We start from the raw sequence: 17,059 nt of genomic DNA, 5'->3' as shown, positions 1-17,059 counted from the left end.
CAGTCTACCGCTCTCCCCGGATAGCACCTCCCCTGCCAAAGCAAAAGTCGCACTTCATCAACAGTCACACAACGTAAATCACCATGCGTTCCACAACCTCGAACCGACCTGTCAAATCTCTAGTCCTGCATGCCGCACAAATAGCCAAAATGGCACCCGAAGGCTTCCCCGATCCCAGCACAGGAGGCAATGTGACGTGGAAAACGCTGGTTTCGAATGAGAAGACTGAGACGGATACGTTCACGGTGGGTGTTGCGACATGTCCGCCTGGAAGGGTTGTGGCTTGCCCCGCGTCTTCTTCTACGAGCGATTCTGGGATCCCAAGTCCATCTCTGCAGAATCCGGAGTCTTTGGGCGATGTGGGGTTTCTGAAGTTGCATCGCCATGCACACGCAGAGATATATCACGTTGTGTCTGGTGCTGGGACGGTTTGTATTGAGGGGCAGGAGTATGAGGTTGAGAAGGGGTCAGTGGTTTTCATACCGGGGGATGCGGAGCATGGTATCTTCAATACGGGAAAAGAGGACTTGGTCTGGCTGTATGTATTTGCGGCGGATGGGTTTGAGGATATTGTTTATCGCTTCAGTGAGCAGGGTGGGAGTGGGAAGCGTGGTAAGGTTTTGGAGGCGAAGCTGTAAAGAGATGAACATAGTGGCTATGCAAGACCGGAGGATGGTCATCATTCTATCTGGACACATGCACTTCCGCAGACTGCGCAATAAGCCAGCGCTATATCGCCCGTCAAACAACCACTGGTTCATCCACTCTGCGCATCACCCAAGGGTGGCGAAGGGACTGAGACTACTTCTCAGTGGTCGGCGGAAGCTTCAACTCGGTCGGAATCACGACGGGCTCTACAGGGCCCTTCTTCTCTTCTTTGGTAGGCGGGTCATCTTTCTCGCCAACAAAGACGCGCTGCTCCTCGTCGTTCTTCATGCTTTTCTTTCGGTCCTTCTCTTCATCCGCGGCTGACTTACGTTTCCGAATTGGCATGGTGGTGTCGCTTGCAGCCTCTGCTTGGTCGCCAGCAGTGGAGTCTTCTGGCTGTTTCGGAACCTCCTTATCTTCGCCTTGAACGCCGGTACCAGTACCGTCACCGATATCGCCAGCAGCATCTGTCGATTTAGAGCTGTCCTCCGCAGTTTCCACCTCCTCCATCTGGTCCTCGCCCGCATTAGACTTTCTCTCATTGCCTGACAGTTCGTCCTTAGACTTCTTCTTTGTTCCGGCCCACTTCTCGCCTTCGCCCACCTTGTCAAACACAGTCCTCATTTTCTCTTCAAGCCAGGACTTGATCTCAAACGCCGTATCTTCTACGGCTGGCCAGGAGTGGCTCTTATACAGCATCACCCAGTCGTTTGACTTCGGATCAGGATATACAATCAGCCCGCCCCTGTACTCTATGCTATCTTGGCTGTCGGTCCGTGGGATGGATGAGGTGATGAAGTCGTAGCGTTGCGCTTCAGGGAAGCGATGCGCGTAATATGCATTCGCGTTGGAGAGGATGCGCTTCTTTATATCGTTGAAGTCGAAGGTGTATTGAGGATTATAGCCCCTGGGCATTTCAGGAATGTCGCGCCTATCCATACGACGCTCGTTTCTGTTATTTGATGGTTCCTGAAGCCTTAGAAACTTACTCACCTTCAAGTCTCGATGAGGGTGAGGTTCGGAGTTCATGTTTTGTTGGACCGTGTAGCTGACTGTGAGTAATCAAGAACCTCGTTAGCCAACGGGGTAGGGAGAGCTGATAAGAGCTAATTGCAGCAGAGGTTTGCGTGTACGTTGGATCGCGGAAGGTTCAGGAAAAGGCAGGTGCATCCGGGTGTTTGATTCATCACGCGCATCGCGAGTTACGTGGAAAACCCAAATATGGCGAGAACCTTTCTTTCACTTTCACCAAGATACTTGCTTACTAGAGCGAGGATAAGAGAGGAGTGGCATTCCTTTGCGCGGCTTATATGGTACCTACCCGAGATTGAGCGAATATCGCAACGCCGCCCACATATGATCCCGCTCCCAATCTGTTGACAACGCCTCTTCCATGTTGTTGCATCGAGATCTTTTGGATGTTTACTCGCACTGTGAACCAGATTACGCCCCCAGCCTGTGAGTGGTTCTCCGCATACGATTACGTCACCGATTATCTGTTCGAGTAGCCACGGTGGATGGTGAAGTAGCTCGGGGAGCGACTGAAGGTGGCTGGTAGAAGGTGATGTTAGAAACGTTGCATGAATGCTCGCCGTGGTGGTTGAATCGGATGTTTTATAGGCGACCAATGCGGGTCGGAAACCTTCCAAGGTTCTCAGGTGTCGAGATTGCAATATGCTTCATTGTTTGCCATGTATAACATGGCGATACACACCCCTTGGGCTCGTAAAAGCAGTCCGAGAGTGAAAGAATGACTAATCGGTGACATACTTTGAGCAGGAACTGGAAAGCATCTTCACGGCAACAGCATGAACGACAACATAATCTCAGTCATTCAGTTAGCTTTTCCAACTAAGATCTTCAGGTACATTCGAAAGGCTTTGCTACCCAGAATCTGACAGTGTAGCAGTATGTGAGATGCAATGCTGGGCTCTTCGACCGCGTGGTCGTTGCATGAAACGGACGTCAGTCGACCAGGACCTCATCAGCGATAACGTCCACTTTCGAGACACCATCAGCAGCTCAAGGCCAACGGCTATATACCTAGGTAGGCTGTCGTGTGAGTAATAAGGAACTGAAGATAGCCTGGGTGCTAGCTGAGCGCAAGCCAGACCTCGGGAGCCCTGGGGCCGCCGGTGCACTGACCACCACCTGCTCACATCTCGAGCGCTGGGCGTCATCTCAGCTCACGTTCCTAATTTTATGCACTAGTATCTACGAATGGCCGTGACGAAAATTGTTGTCGTCTCGGTGCGACGCTTATTGGCATGCTATATCGAACAACAGCTCACCTATTCGATGCACCCATGGCTGCATGGGTATCCCGTGGCGCTAGGTGAACTCGAGGAAGGCTGAACCCCTACATTTAGGGTACACGTACGGATCGCGACTACCTCTGCATGCGATCACGTTGAATCGTGAACAAAACAATGGTACCCCTAGCGACGAAGCGATACGGTGGATACTTGATGGATCGCTATTGCGGTTAGAGAACCTACGACGGCTAGAAATTCGTCCGTACGCCATTATGGTACGTACCCCGCGGACTGCGCGCATTCTTTCATATCAGCCTTACCAACCAGGCCATCGGAAGGCATCGCATAGCCAGTCGAGATGCCTCGGCAAGATACCCTGCCAGCATTGCTTCCTTTTTGCGGGGAATATCCTCGTCGGACCGTCTTGCCAGTTACAGCCGAGATGACATTCCCGCTCCCATCTCACCGGGACACCGAACGACGTTTCAAAAAGTTTAATTCTACCTGTCAGACGTCAAAAATGTCTACAACTGTGTACATACAAAATCCGCGAGGTTCCCAGAGCCCCAGGCACGTGGATGAGTTCTAGCAGCTGTGCCACAGCTAGCCACGTATCGACCGTATCTCGCGCCAGGCCTCAGCGAGCGAATCAGTGACACCGCTAGTCGCCGAATGTTCCACCGCGATGACGCACTTATGTATTGCCTGGCGAAGCCACCGGCACGGCAGGCGAGCTTGACTCCGTTGACGATTACTACGCGGTGTACGTGGAGACGTTTGCGTTAGGCTGAGGCGGGACGTGTCTGCGGCTTATGCGTGATCGCGACAGCATTACGAGATGCTGGCCGGGCTGGACTAGGGCAAATGACAGGAGTATATATGGATGCTCTACCCGTGCCCGATGGATGGGCCTTCCTTGCACGTTTGTACGCGGCTGTATCTCCTCTACCGTCGTGAGTCCCGAGCAATTGGAATATACACCTGGGTAGCCCTCGTCGTTACTTCTCTATTCATACTTTCATCCCGTCCGCCGACATGTTGCAACTTGCTGCAGCAGCAGCCTTAATAGGTGCTGCATATGCACAGAACTCCTCATTACCTACAGTCGACCTGGGCTACGAGATTTACCAGGCTTCAGGGTTCAATGTTTGTATACCATCATCAAATCCTCGATGTCACTTTGTTGATTGACCCAATTAGGACACCGGCAACTTCTACAACTTTTCCAACATACGGTATGCTGCACCGCCTGTCGGTGACTTGAGGTTTGCTCCACCTCAGGCTCCAGCAGAAAACAGGTCATCTATCAACACCGGCGAGACTTCGAGGTAAGCGCCACAGGAAACCGAAGTTCAAACAATCATACTAACATCTACAGAATATGCCCTCAGGCAAATCCCGCTTGGTCTGCAGCCGCAGCACAGTCGTTGGCCAGATATGCGCTCGGTCTTCCTGCTTCGAACACAACTTATTCAGTGATGCCAGCAAATGCTACCAGTCCGGTCCCACAACCGGATCCCCGCGAGTCTGAAGATTGCTTATTTTTGGATGTTTTTGTTCCCGAGGATGTGCTTAGCAAAGCTGGGCAAGGCTACGGGGCTCCTGTTCTCGTATGGATCTACGGAGGTGGCTACACAGGAGGCGAGAAAAACAACAACCCTGCGGGTCTGCTCGCGGCCTCCGGCAACTCGTCCAATGGCGATGTTATCTACGTTGCGATGAATTATCGCCTTGGTGCTTTGGGCTGGACGGGTGGCCCTTCATACCAAGCAGAAGGAGGTGTATCCAACCTAGGCTTGTACGATCAGCGATTTGCGCTTGAGTGGGTCCAGGAGAATATTCATCTCTTTGGAGGTGATAAGAACCGAGTAAGTCAGAACTGGTCCATGCATGTATGATTTGTGCTGATTTGTGTCTACAGGTCACTGTATTTGGTGAGAGCGCTGGAGGTGGCTCGATCATGCATCAGATTACTGCATACGGTGGTGCTAATGGATCTGCTCCTTTTCAGCAAGCCGTACCCCAGAGCCCTGGATGGCAACCTACAACTTCTGTTGTCACTCAGGAAGATGTCTACCAGAGGTTCCTCACTCTTACCAATACCACTTCCCTCGCAGAGTTGCGGGCTCTTTCATCTGAAGAGGTAATGCTTGCGAATGCTCAGCAGATCACCTATGATTCCCCATACGGTACATTCACTTACGGGCCGGTCGTGGATGGTCTTTTCGCTCCTCTTCAGCCAGCTCAGCTTTTGGCACAAGGTCGATTTGACAAGGACGTGCGCGTAATGGTCGGCCACAATGCGAATGAAGGAGCCCTCTTCACGCCCTTCTTCATTCCAAACGAGGCTGCATTGGAAGACCAAATCTCGTCCGCATTCGCCAACGCCCCAAAGTCTTCCCTCGATTATGTTACCAAGACTCTCTACCCCCCGGTGTTCGACGGGTCTCTACCATACACCAACAACTTCGAGCGCGGTAGCCTCATTGTCAGCGAGGGAGTCTTCACGTGCAACACCAACTACCTCTCCAGGGCTTACGGAAACAAGACATACTCCTATCTCTTCGCAGTTCCCCCGGCTATTCATGGTCAGGATATCCCGTACACGTACTTTGAGGGCGGTGCAGGTTCCACCGGGCTCCAAGGTGTTGCCAACACCACCATTGCCATCGCTCTGCAGGAGTTCATCACCAGCTTCGCTGAGAATGGTGTGCCGGATGCTACAGGCGTGAAGCAGTTCAACATGTACGGTCCGGATGCGACCGTATTGGAGCTTAACGTTACCGGCATCGAGGATGTACGCGACAGCAACGCGAACGCTAGGTGTGCATGGTGGCAGAAGGCGCTGTACTAAGCCTGAGCTCATGCAGTACAATACCAATTAGTACGACAACAGTAATCGTAATGAATCAAGATCGCGCACAATAGCATAATGCACATGTAAAAATTTGTGATGCCCCGGCATGCGAATTCCGTAAACGCGACGTTCCTCGCGCATGCATGGCAACACGCGGACCCACATCCGCGATTGGCTGATCATAACTACGTCATAGCACAGCAGCTCAGTCCACGTCCACACATCCTTTAAAGCTGTCTTCCGCACACACTCAAAGGAACCTCATCTAACAACCCATCGAACAACTCAATTGCCACCTCTCTCCCCTCTACCAACAACTTCACCTCGAAACACCAACACAACACACAACACCATCAACATGTTCCGCCAACAGATCGCCCGCCAGGCCCGCCTCTTCAGCACCACACCCGTCGCGCGCAAGAGCCCCGTAGAAGCTATCAAGGACGCTGCCAAGGCTGTCGACAGGACAATCTCCGGTGCCGCTGTAAAGGGCATTGAGAAGGGAGGTACGTACATTACCCATCCCCTACACACCCTACCTGCATTACACTGCCTGATGCTCTCTGTTCTCAACAGCCGAGAATATGACGACATCGTACAGTGCGCACACCAGCTACGCTAGCACCATGAGAAAACAAACGCTAATACCTTTTGAACAGAGGAAGTCGCTGGCGCCGTTAAGGAAGCCACCCCCGACACCACCGGCGAGGCCAAGGGCCAGGCAAAGGAGATGGCCGGCGAGGCTAAGGGCAAGGCTCAAGAGCTTAAGGGCGAGGCCAAGGGCAAGACCCAAGAGCTCAAGGGCGAGGCTAAGAGCAAGATGTAAAGACGTCGACGGACATCAGGGACGACACATAATGACTTCGAGGAGGCATGCTTCGTTGCTATAGCTGCACCGAGTAAGAAGACGCCTAATCGTCACGGCAGAATGAATGAAATAATGTTTCAATGAGGACAATGTGGCTCTCATGGATGGTGATACGTATGTTTGTTCAGTTGAGGTTACGTTGCTGACGCTGCTGGGTGAAGGACTGTCCTCGCCAACGTTGGTCTCGATACCTGTACCGCGCTTCACTATTCCGCTGCCTTCCTCATCTTTCGGCTCGATTGCTTTTCGATAACGACTCTCGTCTACACACAACATGCCACGGCCCATGTACCACCGCCTTGACAACCTCAGCGCATATCCAAGATACAACTCCTAGCAAGACGTTATACAACACTGGGTGCTCATCTTCGGCACGAGGTTAGCAATGTGGTGCATTGGAGGCAAAGCTCGCCCGTTGAGCTCTTGGAGACACGGGAGATATCGAAATCATTGCGCAGTATTCTGGAGGCTCATTCGATTTGTATCACAATACATCATGATCGCCGATGTCAGATATTCATCACGTCAATTGGAGGCGAAGTACGTCTAAAGAAACACATGTTGTATTGAACTATGGCCCAAGATCTTGCAGCCATGATGATTAAATACCCAGCCCAGACATCATTGACACAGCGGGAGGGTGGGGAGGGAGAGAAGTGAAGAGAATTAACAACAAGGAAAAGGTATGTCTACACCAGTAAAGGACAGTAGAGAATGTGAATGTGGTTTGTTTGGTAAAGACGCAATGACATGTCGTAGCTTCACCAATCGGCCTCACAACGGGCTTACATCGCCTAACCGCGTGAGTGTCGTGCAGTATAGATTACATGAACCACATGCCCATCTACCAAGACAGTTAGTACTCATCCTTTTGAACATCAGGCAGCAGTGGAAAACTCACCATGCCTCTCTTCACTTTGTCATTCTGAGCCTCGTATGTCACCTCAGGTGGCATCGCGTACCCACTCTTGGTGGAGCTGGCACTCGTCTCAAAGGTCGTGAGTGTGAGACTGCCCGTCGCGCTGGTGAGGTAGGTACTAGAATCTACAGGCCAGGAGGAAGCGGTAGCATCCGTGTTGGTGACCGAGCTGACCGGAGGGGTCCAGTAGGAATAACCCGACGTGGAGCTGCTGGGGTAAGCGGTCGAGGACTCGACCGGGAAGGAAGTAGCGGTGGCGTCGGTGTAGGTTGAGCTTAGAGAACTCTCGGAGGCTGAGAGTATAGAGGAAGTCTCGACCTCAGAGCTGGACTCGCTGCTGGAAGATGCTGAGGCGGTGGAGGAAGAGGGGAAGGTGGTGTATTCCGTTTCGCTGTACATGGACGAGCTAGATACTTCGGGGGTCTCAGAGCTGGTCGAGCTAACAGACGTGACAGGAGAGTCGGAAGAGGATGTGTCAGAAGGTGTTACTGTCGGGACGGGCGTCTCAATAGTGCCAGAATCACTGGTCAACGACTCCGATGGCGTCTCGGAAGGCAAGACGAAGCTGCTAGTGCCTGAAGTTACCGACTCAGTGTACGAAACAAGCTCAGAGTCCGTAGATGATTCGCTGATTGAGGATGACCAGTACGAATAGCTCTCCGTGGTTGGCGCGGGCGTAGGCAAAGTTATGACTCCAGACGACGTGGGTGTGGAAGAGTCTGAGGTCGTCTCGATCGAGCTGAACGAAATGCTGAACGAGTACGGCAACGAGGATGTTGCAGAATCAGTCTCTGAAGCACTAGGCACACTGCTGGTGTCATATGTAGAAGATGCCGTGTACGATGGTGTATATGAGGCCAACGAAGAAGAATCTGAAGAGGTTCCAGTTTCAGTAGCTGATGACGACTCTTCGGAACTAGTGGGTGTATATGAGGAGCCGTCCGTGGACGAGGATCTGGACATGGTGAGTGTTCTAGACCAGGTACGTGTGGAAGAACGACTCCGGGAGACTCTGGATTTCCTAGACCACGTTGAAGTCGAGGTTGAAGATGACGTGTAATAATCAGTGGTTGGCGTCGGAGTCTCCGACTGGCTATAAGAAACTTCGGAAGTATAGGTGATCCAGGAGATTGTGGAGATGTCGATCGACGATGAAGACACAGTATCGGTTTCAGAGGGACTGCCGCTGCTGGTGGCGTTACCAGGTGGACCGTAGTAGCCCGACGACGACGGAGTCTGAGAAATAGTTCCGTTTCCACTGGATGTTGCCGTGGGCCCAGTGTTCGTCTCCGTGATAGTACCATTGGAAGGGTATGGAACGGATGTGGTAATGGCAATGGTGGAGGTGATGACGGACGTAATGACAGTCACATTGGTACTCGGGCTTTCTGTAGTTGTCGACGGGCGTGGAATGTATGAGCTTCTGGGTCCAGTGGAGTTGCTACTGGCAGTGGAGGTCAAAGATGGCATTGAAGATCCTGGCGCGGTACCCGTACCCCAAGTAGATGAAGCTGTACCAGTACTGTTGCCATAAGGTGCGGAAGACTCATGTGGCGGCAAAGATGGGTAGTATCCTGTTCCGGATGACTGAGGTCCAGTCGAAAGAGGGATGCTCATGGAAGAAGAGCTGCTGCCCCAGCTGCTCGCTGTAGCTTCGGTCGACGTATCTCCAGAGAAAGTTTCACTGAGCAATGGATTAGTTAAGCGAGCAATTATATTCAGGACTGATCACAACTCACGATGTCGAGGGAACAATAACCGACGTGATAACAACGACACTAGTGTAGACGACTGTAGAGGGACCTGGCGATGTAGAGTTTGCAGTTGACGAAGACGTTGGAACTGGAGGCGTCCAAGTAGACAGCGAGACGCCGGTGCCGCTGGAGAAGGTGGACGACGCACTTCCGCCGGTGCTGCTTAAACTTGGGTAAGGAGGAGAGTATGGTGGTGGTGGTGCATACTGCCGAGGCCGTACATGCTGTGGGAAGTTCACTAATTCAGAATATTAACTCACGTGCTTAGATTTCAGAGAGCGTGACGATTGGTACGTTGACGGAAGAAGTGTGTACATCCAACAGCAGATACGATGGGGAGACTTACATGGCATCCGCTCAGCTGCAGTGAGCGATAGGAAAGCCGCGAACGGAGTGAAGGTACTGAGCTTCATGGTTGTTATGTGAGTCGCAAGACACACCTGTTCCAAGAGATGAAGAAAGAAACGAGTGTTGAGGGGAAGTAATGAGAGGATGTGTCGAACAGACAACTACAGCTGGACGGCTTGAGCCTCGATTGACTGGAGACAATGACCTTATATGTGATGATCTACGTTCCACCGCGACAATATCATGACACGATACTGCTACAGCCGTACGGCCGCAGTGAAATACTCGGTTAGCTCCACTATGGGCATGCAGCACGGCATCATGCTTGTATCGATGGTATCCGATTCTTTGAATGATGACAACGTCTACGATGAAGACGGCTAGTTTGAAAATCATGACTTCTATGCGCTTGATGCTGAACGTGTTGGGCTCCGTCTCTTGACTGCGAGAGTTTGGAGTAGCGGCTGCCTCTGAGAAAGGCATGCACCGCTTCGATAGGCCATAATGGCTTCAGTCGATGCATAGCAGCCCGCATACGAGGTAGCTGGTGTATGCATTTAAATTGCCAGTGCAACAATCCGCTAATATCTTGAGTCTAACCCAAGAAAGGAATCACGGGAGGGTAAACGACGGACGGATAGCAACATGACACTGCAGCGCAGCGATCACCGCTGGTAGTACAGAAGGCGAAGGAAGAAATTCGCGAATGACGAAGTGACCCAGCGCACTGTTGTTGAGACTGAATGAATTGATACAGTCACTTCTCTAGGCATGGTGTTGTTGCGAGCCAATGGACTCGAGTAACTCGACACTGAAGAAGCGTACCCAGTGTCGCAACGCTCGACCGACCTCGTATTCCCAGGCATCCAATAGGTAATACAAAGGTTTGCAGTGCCACACCGCCTTAGTAATTCCTTATGATGTCGTTTGCCAATCATAAGGTTGCGTGCACTTTTGGAGGGATGCATGACCTCCGGGGCTATGTGCGGTCGGCAACATGTCTGAACAATCGGTCTTTAGCCATCTTCATCTGGCTCGATGCATGAGCCATATGCGAATCCTACTGTCTCTCCAAAATGTCGGACGCGATCGGACTGCGATACCGGCCTCGATTCTGGGCACAGTCCCTGACGTTTTTGGGTCCAGCCAGCCGCATGTACCAGGGTACAATACAAGAGCCTGCTCGGGGAACGCGACAAATGGACCATGGATGACTCGACATCAGGGATCGGACTATGTTATTCGTATGGCCGGCAGATGGAGGGTTCTATCACTAGCTAGATGCACAGATGCAGGAACCAGACTCACGCTCAGGGTGCTGCGTTTCACAAGCAACCGCAGTAGGACGACGCGACTGATGCAGAAAGCCGTTAGAACGTCCCGACGGCACAGGGATCTCGATGCAGAGGAAACAGGAACCGAACATAGACAGCGGTGCAGACCAGCTAGGCTGGGTATGCCGTGGAAGCGGTATGGATCTGTTGGAAGATCGGAGGACGGCAGTGTCCATTGGTACTGTTCACGACGCTAGCGCGGCTGCAGTAGCATCACGTGAGCCAGCCCAGCAGGGCCACCTCCATCATCCACGGATGAGTTTGATAAGTCTAGACGCACCCATGTGAACTCATCGCTCACAAGAAGGTGATTTGTTACGTAGCAGAAGAGGTGCGCGCAACCGCACTCCGGAACTAGTGCATGCTACGCTCCCTACGACGGGCCCAGCCGCTTACTACCGAGTAGGAAGTACAAGTTGGAAGGCCTAACCCTCCCTGGTTGTGTATCATCCCCAGTTCGGGGTACTGAACCCTGAAGACCTGATCAAGCAACGGTCCGCGAGCCAGGACACCATTGGGCTCTCGTAATAGCAGTTTGGGCCGCGAGTGGCAGCATAGATGTTGTGATAAGCATCACTTGCACATGAGGTTACCGGAGATCGGAAGGACTATTGCATACGGAAAATGACCGTTACAATTATATATTATACAGGAACACTTCAAATCGAAGGATTACTGGGAGAGGAGATCGCTATGTGGGCAACAACACCCTCAAGCGCCTGAAGAAGGATGGTTGTTGCATCCTATGTGTGGGTCTTCTCTTCACCGACAGGAAGACTCCTTGCAACGCCTTCAGTCGTAACCTCGTAAACGACACTGTACAAAAGGTATCATGTGCGTGTGAAACCAGAACCGTTACCCAAAGACGTAGCAAAGTATCGAAGAGCTTAGACGGACAGGATCCTAGAAGGATCGTACAAAGGACCTTGGTCCACAAAGACAAAAAAACAAGATAAAAATGGCGAAAATGATACCTAATCCCAGTTGACGAGGCTGTTACCATTGTCGTGGTCATTGGCGGATTGGTCGTCAAACGACTGTTGGAAATCGCCGCCAGGGAAATCGAAAAAGGCACTGTATTCACCAGTACCAGGCGTCAAAAACGAATCGTTGGAATAAAAGCCATCAGAAATAGCACTGGGTACCGACGGCGACGTGGTACCAGAAACAGGCTCAGTCTTCAAGTTTAGACCAGATGACAATGTTTGAGCCGAGCCACTAGCATGCTCAGACATGCTACTGGCGTTAGCTGTCCGACCAACCTTGTTGGGGTTGTAGGTGTAGGTCGGAGCAAAAGGCTGAGGAAGGTTATCGCTGCCTGCCATGAAGACTGCAGTGCGTGGGTCGTTCTGATCCAGGACAGATCCAAGGAACTGCTGAGACTCGGGTGGCATAGACAGAGTCAAAGGATTGGTGTTGAGCGCCTGCGAGCTGTATGGGTAGTTCGTAGGGCTGTAAGAATAGGAGGAAGGCGAATTAGGATCACTCTGCACAGGTGCGGCCTCATGCACGGAAGCTGCGTTGGGCGAAGCGCTCTGTGGCGAAGATGACTGACGGTGCTGGAGCGAATGGGTAGTAGGCGAACGCGATAACGAAGGACGCGTTTGTCGCTCTACTGTCTGGTTTTGCTGTTGAAAAGCTTGCGGCGGTAAAGACAGTCTTCGGTTGAGCTCAGTCTGTGGCGTCGTGAGACCTGCACTCGCCGGCTGAGCTGATGGGTCAAAGTGCGATGCGCCCTGGGGCAGTTGAATAGAAAGAGCGCGCTGGTGAGAGTGAGTGCGTTGAGGAATCTGGTAAGGTGACTGTCTGTATCCCTGTTGCGGCTGAGCGGTGGTCGGGCTGAAGGATTGCGCTTGCTGGAAACCCTGTGGAGACGCGGGGGCGAACTGCTGAGGCGGGAGCATTGACGGGTTCAGCCAGTTGTTCGGCTGTGCAAATTGAGCGCCATTGGCCGGATACTGCGGACCATACTGCTGGAACGCCGCGCCTTGGTTCTGGTACTGGGACATGAACATGTTCCTGACGCCATGCTGGGTCGCAATGTAGTCATGGAGCTTCTTGTTGAACATGACCGAAGTGGTTTGAAGATGAGCGTTTAGGCGCTGGTACTGGGTAGGCAGATCATCATCCTCCTCTTCGTACATCTCCTCATTGATAACATCCTGCTCGGTCACGCGAAGAGCACGGCCCGTGCGCTTCTTGTGAATCTCAGAAGCTCTACGAGCAGATTCAATGCGAGCCTCCAGGCTGCGGTCACTGCGGCGCGAGGCAGCAATGTAGGCACTGTTGGGCATCAGAATTGGTTGCGTGCGGAGTAAGAAGAGACGACTAACCGCTCCTGGTTCTCTTCATGAGTGCGCTCGGTCTTGACCGGTCTGGCCGAGGTGAAGGTTCGACGTTCGGCAGGCATGGCGAGGTCCAAGCAACAGATGGGAGTCAACGTGCGGTGTGGCGAAGTGTGTGTGTGGGCGAGGGTGGGGTAGCTGACAGATAGCGATGTCAGCACAACAACGGAAGGCTGATTGGTACAGTTCGAGGGGTACGTCTAGCAACGACTTCGACTGTGAAGAATAATGGAAGAAGGAGAAAGTGCGAGGAGCGGGCGGGCAAAGTATGTAAACGGAGAGGGGAAAAGTGGCGACTGTCCACGCGGGTGCGGATGTGCTGGGCGGAGCAGGCCTAAAGATGGGCCGAAAAACAACGGAGCTAGAAAGACGCTCACGTACCGCGACGACAGGGTTCGGACAGCACCCAGCTAGATTCAGATACGCGACAAGTGACGTGAGGCACAGAAGCAACGGCCAAAGTTGGCCGCGTGTCCCAAAGCGGCAGAAGATGGGAGTGCAAGTGGGAACTGGCGCTGGGGGTGGCAGCGATCGAGGGCTGAGGGGCGTGTGAGTGGCTGCAATGCGCACAAATCTCTGTTGCGGGCCGGGGGAGGGCAGGCCAGGATGCTCAAGTGGCGGAGCCTAGCGGACGAAGACTGGGTATTTCGATGCTGGTAAACCGTTTGTGCATCGACGCTTGCACACGAGATCGATCGTCGCGACGTGGCTTGGGGGGGTGAAGCAGCAGGCAGCGGATTGGGAGCAGGACGGGTGCGTTACGTCGAGGGCTTGCCTAGCATATGTTATAGCCACAAGGGAAGAAGCAATTGCGGTCTTCTGGAATTTGACCACACAATTAACCACAGGCAGCGGCAGGGTAGCACGCCAGAAGCCAGCAGTTCCCAGCAGTCCCCGCAGCGCCTGCGAGCGACATGCAGCCAATGGCACCACTGGGCCGCAGCGGCAGCATGTCCGGCGTGCTCTGACGGCCAGTCGGCGACGTGTGTGGAGTAGGGGAGAAGGTTCGGCTTAGCTCTGTGCCAGGCTCAATAGCTGCATATTACCCTCGGCACCCGCAAGCCAGCCCAGCATCAGGACAACACCACGCCCGCGGCTTGGCCAACTGGCGATCGAGGGCGCTAGCATCTCTGTGGCACTTCCCGCCGATAAACGAGACGCGTGTGTGTGGTCGACGACGGGGAAGAGCCCACCTGCATCGCATCAACATCATACCACAGCTGTGCCAGTTTCTAGCTGCCCCGGATTAGGCCTCGTTGTCGCTGGGCTGACTAACGTGGTCGTTCTGGCTCAATGGCTCTTACGTTGGCGACGTTTACAGCGTACCTGACTACTGCTGCCAATTCCCAATTACTAACAGCCTGCTATTTTGGCTGAACCGGGGACGCTCAGCCAGACGTGCGCCGGCTATTGTGCGTAAATCAATCGCGATCGCGGCAGCGCAGCGGCTTCCGCATACTGCTCAACCAAACGCGAACGCACATGCTCTCGTTAGGTGGTCGGCGCTATGGAGACGCAGCCGTCGGGCTACCGTTGGCTTGTTCCCGTCTCCTGCCCAGACGGTGCTGGAGCGAGCCTAACCCTGCGCTTACACTCGAACGGAAAACTTCGCGACGAATAACCGTCAACTACCCAACGCCATGGCTACCCCCCCAAACAACAAGACTGAGCTTCACACAGCCCTATCTCCCGCCATGCGACAAGGTCAAAACCGCTGGTTTCACAGTGCTGCACACATCTCATGGCAGCCGATCGCTTGAGCTCAGGAACAAGGAAGCCCTGTTCAAGCAAAGAAAACCTGAGATACGCGAAGGCCATATCGGGAATAGCTCCGATCTGATCGCATCTCCCACGCAAACTCGGAGCCCTGAAGCGCCCTGAGGGCTTCGCTGGCCGCGTCCAGGACGTGCGCGCCGATCTCTCGATACAAACATGTCGCCGACTCGCTGGGCCACGACTTATCCCTCTGCTGACATCTCCTTACTACGGCTTTTGTACCAGCGGGAAGCCATGCGCCAGAGGAAGGGACGGTGCTCTGTCAATACCACGGCCAGTGCAGCTCCATCGTTGTCCAGAGGTCGATGCCACTATTGGCAACATGGGAAATTGACCCTTATTGTTTGTGTTTCGAGTATTTGTCACTATGGCATTGTCCTAAGCTCCGGCCGTCCGCCGACGTCACACGGCATTGGTTCTTCCTTCTATCGCTCCTGCCCCGCCGCAAGTGCCCACTGCCAGATCGCCGGGGCCTCTAGTGCCGGCCTGTCAAAGTATCAGCCAGTCAAAGCCCGATGATCCCTGCGTCCTTGCTAGGCTTCAGATTCAGATCTGAGATGAAATATCTCCGTCTGCCGTGCATCCACACGGCTTTCCGTGCAACAAGGGAGCCAACAGGCAGGCCGAAAAGCGTACAGCGGCCACATTCAGGTGCATGAGGTCTGCTTCCCTTCCAGCTGAGCTCCGCGCGCTCTGAGCCCAATGGTGTTTGACATCATTGGAATTCACGACGTGTACTGCAGGGCTGTGGGTTGACCATGGTAATGGTACCCCGCTACGTGTGCTCACATCACACGGTTGACCAACTCCTTTTCTGACCAGTCCAGGTGCACCTTATCCTTTGAGGAGCAACCCAATACTTTGAGATCGCTGTGAAGTGTGTCGGGCTCCACATTGCTACACCTACCCGTAGTACAACGCTGCGCGTCAAACTCAGGTCACAGTGACGTTGCGTACATTCCGCTCTATGCCTACCCATAACTACATGGATAGGAATCCTGAGTGGGTGCACACGGCTTGAGATCAGCGCGTACCTAGCTGCATGATCTTGCATCCGAGCCGGCTACGGTATCCTTTGCAGTATCCTGAACACGCTTCGTCTCACAGCGGCGCTGTGTTCCCGCAAGTCAGTAGCTTACTGACTACTCAAACTTCCGCAGCCTCTTCAACTATCCTGCATGCCTTCCATTGACATCATTGGGCAAGGCGAGTTGAACCGAACATGGTGTTCGATGTCCCACCCCACTCCAATGCGGCAAGTGGAGCGCATACGTCGTCCGACAGCCCCATGTCAGATTGCCCTTCAATCTCCTTGCCTGTTTGCCGTTTGGCAGCTCTATCGTCATTTACCAAGTCTACATGAAACGCAGACGCCACCGCATGTACCAAGGTGGCCCTAAGACTGAGTACTTCTAGTTCCAGAACGTTCAACTTCATTCCACAGAGAAGCAATTCGGGTGTTTCGCATGCGCGCTGTAGCCGTGGCGCGCACGCCAATCTGCCCCGGCTCACAATGCTGCCTGGTGTCATGAACCAGGCAATCTTTCTATCCTCAATTTGGAAGGTCTGAGCGATTCAACCCCAGGAGTACAAATATGACTACCAAATTACACAACACCTGGGTATGGAGCTTCTGTATGACGCCCCGCGGGCCCTAATGCACGGTCGCCGGTTGAACTCGCTTGCATGCATGTCTCGGCGATACTCCGCCAGACCAATCAGATGTCCTCGTTCCCAAACCCCCTCCTCAAAGCGCTCGTTCCTTCTTGTCCGTATCCTACACGGTGCTGGGGTTCTACTTGAGGTCAAGTTGACGCGGGTGCGCTCGATCTGCTGCATTAGCTTGCCATGTATACGGTGGGCTGGCGTGTAGCAAGCCTCTTCGAAACAACTGGCTGATAGCACATCGGAGAGAACCCTCTCGAGATCTTCGGTTCAAAATCAGAAAATGCGCA

The 17,059-nt window shown here is 53.2% G+C and overlaps 5 protein-coding genes across 5 annotated transcripts; 3 read left to right on the top strand and 2 right to left on the bottom strand.

The window, feature by feature from the left end:
- Positions 1-801: 801 nt before the first annotated feature.
- J4E87_004033 (uncharacterized protein) lies at positions 802-1,563 on the bottom strand (the record flags this gene model as incomplete). The annotated part of the gene is made up of 1 exon (XM_049375657.1): positions 802-1,563. One exon carries the CDS (start codon positions 1,561-1,563, stop codon positions 802-804), a length of 762 nt encoding a protein of 253 aa, XP_049234642.1.
- A 2,375-nt stretch (positions 1,564-3,938) lies between these two features.
- On the top strand, positions 3,939-5,757 carry J4E87_004032 (uncharacterized protein; the record flags this gene model as incomplete). Its single annotated transcript, XM_049375656.1, has 4 exons — positions 3,939-4,049; positions 4,104-4,231; positions 4,282-4,771; positions 4,825-5,757. The coding sequence occupies 4 exons, from the start codon at positions 3,939-3,941 to the stop codon at positions 5,755-5,757; spliced, it is 1,662 nt and encodes a 553-aa protein (XP_049234641.1).
- A 361-nt stretch (positions 5,758-6,118) lies between these two features.
- On the top strand, positions 6,119-6,586 carry J4E87_004031 (uncharacterized protein; the record flags this gene model as incomplete). The annotated part of the gene is made up of 2 exons (XM_049375655.1): positions 6,119-6,266; positions 6,420-6,586. 2 exons carry the CDS (start codon positions 6,119-6,121, stop codon positions 6,584-6,586), a joined length of 315 nt encoding a protein of 104 aa, XP_049234640.1.
- Positions 6,587-7,378: 792 nt separating this feature from the next.
- J4E87_004030 (uncharacterized protein) lies at positions 7,379-8,607 on the top strand (the record flags this gene model as incomplete). Its single annotated transcript, XM_049375654.1, has 4 exons — positions 7,379-7,383; positions 7,679-7,763; positions 7,816-8,163; positions 8,203-8,607. The coding sequence occupies 4 exons, from the start codon at positions 7,379-7,381 to the stop codon at positions 8,605-8,607; spliced, it is 843 nt and encodes a 280-aa protein (XP_049234639.1).
- A 3,350-nt stretch (positions 8,608-11,957) lies between these two features.
- J4E87_004029 (uncharacterized protein) lies at positions 11,958-13,393 on the bottom strand (the record flags this gene model as incomplete). Its single annotated transcript, XM_049375653.1, has 2 exons — positions 11,958-13,266; positions 13,317-13,393. The coding sequence occupies 2 exons, from the start codon at positions 13,391-13,393 to the stop codon at positions 11,958-11,960; spliced, it is 1,386 nt and encodes a 461-aa protein (XP_049234638.1).
- Between the last annotated feature and the right edge of the window lie 3,666 nt (positions 13,394-17,059).

The sequence above is a fragment of the Alternaria ethzedia genome, assembly GCF_023757985.1.
Source record: "Alternaria ethzedia strain BMP 0044 chromosome Unknown scaffold_7, whole genome shotgun sequence".
Classification (NCBI taxonomy): domain Eukaryota; kingdom Fungi; phylum Ascomycota; class Dothideomycetes; order Pleosporales; family Pleosporaceae; genus Alternaria; species Alternaria ethzedia.
This window is presented reverse-complemented; position numbering and strand designations above follow the sequence as displayed.